The following is an 8934-nucleotide window of genomic DNA, read 5'->3' as shown; positions in this document are numbered from 1 at the left end:
GGGACAGAGTGGGAAAAATCTTTTAGATTCAGTGTGAGATGGGTGGAAGAAAATAGGGAAGGAAGAAAAATTGAGAGGAGGCAGATGCTATGTCTGCAAAATAGTACGAAGAAAGGTTTGACCGAGGGAGTTTTAGAATTAAAGTTGTCTATCAGAAGAGTCCCACATTTCCCTGGAATGGCCTGTCTTGGTAGCTCTGCAATGCTCAGTCACTGTCTAGGACAGCTAGGGCAGCTAGGGCACCTAGCTGTGCAGCTAGGGCACAGATATGGCAATTCATCATTATCGAGTAGATAAACTCTTAGAGATAGCAAACTATCCATAGTCTACTGTGTTCTTCTTACCAGCTTTCTCAAGGCCTGTTTCATGTCCTTGTTTCTAAGGCTGTAGATGAAAGGGTTCAACATGGGGGTAACCACGGTATAGATGACAGTCACCACTCGGTCCTTTGTCACTGAGTAGGTGGATGAAGGCCGAATATACACAGATATTATGGTTCCATAGAACAGAGCTACAACTGTGAGATGAGATCCACAGGTGGAGAAGACCTTGTACCTGCCTCCCCCCGCAGGGACCCGCAGAACAGCACGGGCAATATAGACATAGGAGACAATAATGAAGATGAAGGGGCTCATGATCACAAAGGAGCCCTCTGTGAAGGCCACAAGCTCATTGACCGAAGTGTCAGAACAGGAGAGTGTCAGCAGTGGCTGGACGTCACAAAAGAAATGGTGGATGATGTTGGGCCCACAGAAGGAAAGGCGGCTCATAAGGATGGTGTGGGTGAGCGAGTGGAGGTGGGACACCACCCAGGATGCAATCACCAGCAGGAGACAGCGCCTGGGGCTCATGGTTGTGGTGTAATGCAGCGGGTTGCAGATGGCCATGTAGCGGTCAATGGCCATGGCGGCCAGGAGGAAACTGTCAGTGATACCAAAGGCCACAAAGAAATACATCTGTGTGAGGCACTGGGCAAAGGGGATGGCCTTGCTCTGTGTGAGCAAGTTCACTAACATCTGGGGCACAATGACAGTGGTGAAGCAGATATCCACCAGGGACAAGCTGGAGAGGAAGAAGTACATAGGAGTGTGCAGGTGAACTTCCCTCCGGATGGCTGCTATGATGACCGAGTTGCCAACCACATTGACCAGGTACATGGCAAGGAAGCTGGCAAAAAGCCATACCTGTTGTTTGGGGTCTGTGGTTAGTCCTAGAAGGAGAAATTCAGTCACATGGCTCTGGTTTTCCCTCAGCATTGTGGTCCTACAAGTAAAAAATAGGAAGGAATGTTAAGTGTGTGTGACCTAGCTTGGATTATTCAGTTTGGTAGAGAGAATACCTCATGTGGTATTTCAGTGTGTGTGTGTGTGTGTGTGTGTGTGTGTGTGTGTGTGTGTGTATGTGTGTGTGCACATGCCAGTCCTGGGGCTTGAACTCAGGGCATGGGCACTGTCCCTTAACTATTTTGCTCAAAGTGGGCACTCTACCATTTCTACCGCAGCTCCACTTCCAGCTTTTTGGTGGTTAATTGGAGATGAGTCACCTACACTTACTCTGTTAGCTGCTGCCTAGCACAGCCATGCTGACTCTGTTTCCTTTTATAATGTGAAGTTACCAGGAACAGAATGACATTTGTGAATCCCAAGTTGTTGTGGCAGAAATAATCTTAGAACTTACCTGTTTCATAGGGCTGTACATGTTATCTCATGAGAATCTCAGGATCTACCCAGGCAGGGTCAAGGGACTGAGGAGAATGATAAATGGTGGGGTTCTAGGTATTTTCTTTAATTCTATTGAGGTGTTTTATACATTGGATCACTGCCTAAGAAGTTGCAGGAAAATGCGGTTGAAAATAGAAGTACAATGGCCAATAAACACATGAAGAAATGTTTGATAATCTTAACTATAAAGGAAATTTAAGTCAAAACAACATTGAGATTCCATCTTAGCAAGTCAGAATAGCAATCATCAAGGGAACAATAAATGCTGTTGAAAATGTAGGGGAATGAAACAGAAGGAATGCTCCTCATACACTGTTGGTGAGAATGTAAATTATGCAACCAATATTGAAACCCGTGTGGAGGTTCCTCAGAAACCATAAAATTACCATATGATCCTGCTATGGCACTGGAGCATAGACCTGAAGGTACATAAATCAGTATAAAATAGAGAATCCTGCACACTTATGTTTATTGCAGAATTATTCACAATAGCCAGCCTGTGGAATCTGCCTAGGCACCCATCAACAGATAAATAGATTTTAAAATGTGGTATATACACACAATGGAGTATTATTTCACCACGAAAAGTGAAATTTCCAGAAAATGGATGGAACCAAAGATCATCATGTTAAGTGAAGTAAGCCAGACACAAAAAGCCAAATGTCATGTTTTCCTTCATATGTAAAATTTAGATCTATAAATAGCATAAACAAAAGATAAACAGATAAGCATACACCTAAATGGAAGAGTGTTTGAGAAGTAGGTGACCAATAGGATGGGGAGAGAGAGAGAGAGAGAGTTCAGGGGAGGGAGGGAAAGAGAGAGAATGAAGGGGTAATGGGGGTAAATAGGATCAAAGTACATAGTATACATGTATAGAAATTTAATGGAATTTATAATTTTGTACAGGAAAAAGTAAGAAACTGGATTAAAAAAGACCCTACAAAGATTGGTGGCAACAAGGTTCAAATGTGTCTGCAGTTTGTTCTCTTAAAATGCAAGCACTCAAGGTGGGTGCTGGTGGCTCACACCTATGATCCTAGCTACTCAGGAGGCTGAGATCTGAGGACCATGGTTCAAAGCCAACTTGGGTAGGAAAGACAGATTCTGATCTCCAATTAATCACCAAAAGTCAGAAGTAGAGCTGTGGCTCAACTGGTAGAATGTTGTCCTTGAGTAAAAAGAACACAGGGACAGTACCCAGACCCTGGATTCAAGCTTCAGAACTGGCGCACACACACACACACACACACACACACACACACACATACACACACACTTTAAGAACTTAATCTCCATCAAATTAGTCATCTTATCTTTGGGATTCTTTTTTTATGGGATTAGGAAAACATATTTCATCATATGAAATATGATGTGTTAACTTTTAAAAATAATGTACTGAATGGAGAAAAATTGGGTCTTAGAAGTTGTGATTTAGCTAATACCACAAGCTAGGTCATCAGTGGTAAAGGTATGACAGCCTGGTCAGCCTTCCCAGGACGGTCTCTCCCTTTGCCACTATCCTGTGTGGGCTAATGGTCTGCGCTGCTCTTAATATGTTCAGAGGTTGGGAAGATGCAACACAATCTGGAATTTTCCTCAGTAGTCTCAGTTTTGGAGACAATTAAGAACCAGGCTTGGCCAATAGACAGCTGCTACCAGCTATCAGCATCAACATAGCTATAATTGCTCCTCTCAAAGTGCAGAACCCCTTTTCTTAGATGGAGGTTTTACTCACTAGTAACAAATCCTTCCTGTGTCACAGAAAGGAAGAAGAAACCAGGGAATGTAAAGACTTGGACATTTTGTTTAGGTAGCTTTCCCCAAGTTTTGGAAGCAGACTTAGGTGATCTAGTTTATGTTCTCAGTTACACTGAGCCTCAGATTCTATACTTGGATCAAGAGAATGTCATACAAAATAGAAACTTTCTACTTGTAACATGCCAGGATTTTAAGACTTGGGCATGGTGATGGGATTGAAGACAACAGCTACTTACTCAGAGGGGCTGGTGAACTCCGAGGGACCCAGCTGGGGGTGCAGTCATCTCTTCACCATCACTTGCCTTGTTGGTTAGAAGAGGAAGGGGACAGCTGGCACAGCTACAACTCTCATAGCAGTCAAGGGAGAAAGGGGCCCAGCTTACTATGGGAACTGTGGGGATTCACTACTCTTAGGGGTTGTGTGACTTTAGGATAGTGACCTTTCCACTGTGGCTCCAAACATGAAGAACATGGTGCGTCCCCCATCTCCAGCTGTCATCACTGGCCTCTCCAGCTTCGTCAGTGGGAAAGAAGGGGTGGGGATCTAGAAGGAGATGATTGCCCTTCACATGCCCTTACCCCAAGGAGAGTCTTTCCATTCACATGCCCCCCACCCCCCCAGGGAGCTCATTAAGAAGAGAGGCCTGGGAGAAGAAGAGAGATGGTGGAACCTCAGGATTCATCAGTTTCATCAAATCTCAGATAATTACTAGCTGGTTGTCATTGTGGTTTTGAAGGGGTTGGGATACATGAGCAGAGGAGGCTCAGGCATGGGGCCGTCCATGGGATGTTGGGAGAGGATGTGTGGTGTGGTGGAAAGGAACTGGGGAGTGAAGATCCCTGGGCTCTACTCAGCCAAGGAGCAGCTCTCATCTGGGGCAAACATTCTGCCTTTCTAAATTTCAGGTGTCTCATCTGCAGCATGGATTTCATAGAAAGTATTTTTTTTTACTACTGCAGTAAAACACTTGACATCAACAATTTAAGGCAGGAGAGATTTATTTTATTCACCATTTCAGAAATTTCAGCCCATAGTCCTTGACTCTTATTTCTGGACCCAAGATGAAGTAGAACATCATGGTGGCAGGATCGGATAGGCAGTGGTTGCTTACCTCATGACAGGCAGGAACAGAGAATGAGAAAGGGTCAAGGGACAAGTTATAACCCTCACAGGCATGTCCCCGGTGACCTGTTTTCTTCCAGATAGGCTCCAGCTCTCATATTTCCACCACCTCCCCAAATAACACCAATATCTGAGGATTGAGCATTCAATACGTGGGCATGTGGGTCATTTGTTATTCAAACCATGACTGGGGGGATGATCAAAGTACACAATATGATGCATGGAAATGGCACAATGTTACCCAGTATGTTGAAAAACTTAACATAGTAGTCACAAGTTAAACTAGATTTAGACATCTTTGGTTCTTCCATTTATTACCTTAGGGAAGGATGCTCAGTTTCTTCATCTGTAAAATGGGGATATAATAGCAACCCTCACAGTGGATTGTTACCTTAGAATTATATCTACACAGCATGTGGACATTTAACTTGATATATTAGGAATGTCTTAGTGAAATCATCATCATAATCATCAACATCAACAAGGGCAAGGGAATGCAGAATTATGAAAAATAACATTCTGTGTGTATCAGTATAAAAATATCATTTTTGGCCATACTGGGGCTTGAACTCAGAGCCTTAAACTTCTAGGCTGGCAGCCTACCACCTGAGCCATTCCTCCAGTTGCGGTTTTTGCTGGTTATTTTAGAGATGAAGTTTAGTGGACTGTTCTGCACTGGCTAGTCTTGAATCCCTATCATCCAGCTCTCAGCCTCCTGAGTAGCTAGGACTACAGTGTGTCAAAAGTAGTTAAAAATATCTTAAGGTAAATTGTAGTCAGTAGGATTTTATAAAAATAATCTAATAGGCTTTTTTTCTCATACCTATCTCTCTACCACTTGAGCTACACTTCCACATCTGGCTTTTTGCTAGTTAGAGATAAAAGTCTCTCAGATTTTGTCTGCTCAGGCTAGCTTGAAACAGTTCTCAGATCTCAACCCTCCGAGTAGCTAGGATAATATGTGTGAGTCACTGATGCCTGGCTAGGTATTGCTTTTCAGTTACCTTTGTATATTATTTTTTCATCAGACACCTAAATGCCAGAAATCTGAAATCTTTCCCTAGCCCTCCTCAGCTGCCATGCTATCACTTTCTATGAGCAGATCCATGTAGAATCTTCCTCTGGAAGCTAATGGAAATGGTTAACTCTTTGACAATATCCATTGTCAAGATTGTTGAAGTGTTATTTATAGAAACCACTAATTCCATCACTGGGGAACCAGTCCTTTGGGGTTGGTCAAAACTTTTCTTGAAATCTGGATTCATAGTAGTACCTAGGGATTAAATATGCACTTGCTCATGGTAGTCACTAGAAACCACATGATTTGCCCCCAGGTTGATATTCTTACTGGTATCCAACATAATCCTTCATGACCTTTTTGAGAGCTATGTGAAAAATAGTCAGAGAGGAAAGATAACCTGACGATCAGCAAGGTCATCTCCAGATTATTGTATCACATCACTTTGTTCTTTCTATGAGTTAATTCTGCCCATTAATTTCCTCAGACCACTCTTCATGTCGTTGTTCCTCAGGCTGTAAACAAAGGGGTTCAGCATTGGAGTCACTACTGTGTACATGACTGTGGCGACACGGTCCTTCACCACTGAGTACATGGACAGGGGCCGGAAATACACATAGATAACACTGCCATAGAACAGTGTCACCACAGTGAGGTGGGAGCCACAGGTGGAGAAGGCTTTCCACTTGCCAGCCGCCGAGGGGATTCTGAGCACAGTGATGATGATTCTCAGGTAGGAGAAGAGGATGCACAGGAAGGGGGTCACAATGACCGCCAGGGTCTCAGTCATGACAACAATCTGGCTGGAGGACGTGTCAGAGCAGGACAGCTTTAGCACAGGTTGGGTGTCACAGAAGAAATGCTTAATGACATGGGAGGCACAGAAAGAGAGGCGAGACATGAGCAGCACCCGGAACAGGGCGTGTAAGTGGGAGATGGAGCAAGACCCCAGCAGCATGAGGAGGCATCGCTGGGGGCTCATAGTCACATCGTAGCGGAGTGGGTTGCAGATGGCTACCAGGCGGTCAATGGCCATGGAGGCCAGCAGGTAGCTGTCAGTGTTCCCAAAGGCCATGAAGAAGTACATCTGGACCAGGCACCCCACATAGGAGATCGCTTTGGTGTCTGAGAGCAGATTCACCAGCATCTTGGGCACAATGACAGTTGTGAAGCAGATGTCCATGAAGGACAGATTGCTCAGGAAGAAGTACATGGGGGTGTGGAGTCTGGAGTCGGAATGGATGGCCAGGATGATGAGCACATTCCCCAGCACGGTGACCAGGTACATGATGAGGAAGATGGCAAAGAGGGGTTTCTGCAGGTGTGGGTTGGAAGAGAGGCCCAGGAGGATGAAGCCTGCGGTGTTGCTGCTGTGGTTCTTTGTCTCCATGACTGTGGGGCAGATCGTGACTTTTGAAGGGCAATTTGAACAATACAGCTTCTTCACTCACCTTAATCTTGAGAAATGGAATACTATTGGTTAGGATTTTGAGGAACATTTAATTTAAGCACATGTAGACAAACCCATAAGGCAAAAAATTCAATAGTGGACTGAAAAAATTTCCAAGTGACCTGTTAAATTAGAAATGGAAACTTCTTGTGTGAATAGCAAGTTCTATTTTATAAAAATTACCTGAGTTATTTTCATTCTTACACTGTGTGGTTTCTTGGCCAACTGTATGGTCTATTTGTCTGCCTGTTTGTGTCTCTCTCTATTCCTAGAGAAAGAAGTTTCTGGGTACCACCTTGAACAGTATTTTTATACAAGGCATCCTCTGATTCAGCGACTTCTTCCCATAGTTCTAGAAGTATGATTTTGTGGTGATAATAGATTAGTGAGCATCAGAATTAACTAATTCTTTGCTATCCACAGAATAAAATCCAACTAGTGTTTATTTTAACATACTTATTTGGATCCTGTAACATGAATGCTTTCATGATAAACTTTGGGTCCAGGTATGCTAGCAAAAAGGAATACTGCAAGTATCCTATGTTACTGAGATTAGTCCTTTCAATCTATTTATTCTTCCTGACTACAAACTACTCTAGAAGGTTATTATTCTAAATATTCAAACTTTTTAAGAATTTAAAATTTTAATGTATAGCAGTCCAATTTCCACCAATATGTTGTATAGAACACAGAGGGATAGTTTTGTGACTTTTATTAAGTTAGATCATTCATATGTGGAATAAGTCAATAAGGAAACTATGGAAATGAGATTATATAATAGAAAAGATGATACTGTCAGTACTTTCAAGTGACACAATTGTGTACTAGAAAGTTCAAGATGAAAGCTGGGAATGTGGCCTAGTGGCAAGAGTGCTTGCCTCGTATACATGAAGCCCTAGATTCCATTCCCCAGCACCACATATATAGAAAAGGGCCAGAAGTGGTGCTGTGGCTCAAGTGGCAGAGTGCTAGCCTTGAGCAAAAAGAAGCCAGGGATGGTGCTCAGGCCAAGTTCAAGCACAGGACTGGCAAAAAAAAAAAAAATTCAAGATGACCATCTGAAAAAAATTTAAAACCTGTAAAGAGTTCTTCAAAGTAGGCCAATACCAGATAGACAAAAAATAAACAAAAAACAAAAAACAAAAAACACTAAGGCTCTTACTATAATATTACAGAGATGTGATCTGGAAAATAATTCAGTTAGCAATATATTTAAAAATGAATGTGAAGGAAAGGAAAGAAGTAAAATGTATCTGAAGAAAGTATAATGGAACAGAAAATGAAGTAGAAATCCTATACTACTAAAAAGAGGGCTTCATATTTAAGAATGTCAGCTTCTTTTAAATTAACATTTAATGCACATTTAATAAGACTCAGGAATTTTTAATGGAATTCGAGATTGTGCTAAGATTCATCTAAAATGGCAAAATAGTATGTGGCAAAACAAAAATGGCAAAAGCAATATAATTTTGAAAAAATTAGAATGATTATACTCCAAGGAGTGTCAAAATTAGGGTTCTTAACTACAAGCCAAAGCACAGAGAAAAAGAAATCAATGTGATTCATAGATTTCTCTATCTTTATATAGAGATTCTAATTTTAGAGATTTTACTATACCATAATGATTTATTTCATAGTAATAGAGAAAAAATTTTAAGTATAACAATTAGTTGAATATTTGGGAAGGTTGGGCTAGATTATTATTTAATTCATACATGGAAGTTAAAAAAGTGAAAAATCCAAAACAGTAACAGAGCCTATTTTGGAGTTTCAGGATATGACTATTAATTTAGACAAGAAATGAAGTATAAAAGATTAAAGCATCTGTGCTATTAAAAAATCAAAATGTTGTAAGCAAAGT

At 41.8% G+C, this 8934-nt stretch overlaps 2 protein-coding genes across 2 annotated transcripts; both read right to left on the bottom strand.

The window, feature by feature from the left end:
* Nucleotides 1-326: 326 nt before the first annotated feature.
* LOC125356335 (olfactory receptor 1L6-like) lies at nucleotides 327-1378 on the bottom strand. The gene has a single exon (XM_048352747.1). The coding sequence runs from the start codon at nucleotides 1254-1256 to the stop codon at nucleotides 327-329; it is 930 nt and encodes a 309-aa protein (XP_048208704.1). The 5' UTR covers nucleotides 1257-1378.
* Nucleotides 1379-6077: 4699 nt separating this feature from the next.
* On the bottom strand, nucleotides 6078-7013 carry LOC125356325 (olfactory receptor 1L4). The gene has a single exon (XM_048352736.1). It carries the CDS (start codon nucleotides 7011-7013, stop codon nucleotides 6078-6080), a length of 936 nt encoding a protein of 311 aa, XP_048208693.1.
* Between the last annotated feature and the right edge of the window lie 1921 nt (nucleotides 7014-8934).

This window comes from Perognathus longimembris, chromosome 1, assembly GCF_023159225.1.
Source record: "Perognathus longimembris pacificus isolate PPM17 chromosome 1, ASM2315922v1, whole genome shotgun sequence".
NCBI lineage: Eukaryota > Metazoa > Chordata > Mammalia > Rodentia > Heteromyidae > Perognathus > Perognathus longimembris.
This window is presented reverse-complemented; position numbering and strand designations above follow the sequence as displayed.

Excerpts from the sequence above, each read along its gene's own strand:
- LOC125356335 (XM_048352747.1), bottom strand. The coding sequence starts at position 1,256 with ATGCTGAGGGAAAACCAGAGCCATGTGACTGAATTTCTCCTTCTAGGA.
- LOC125356325 (XM_048352736.1), bottom strand. The coding sequence starts at position 7,013 with ATGGAGACAAAGAACCACAGCAGCAACACCGCAGGCTTCATCCTCCTG.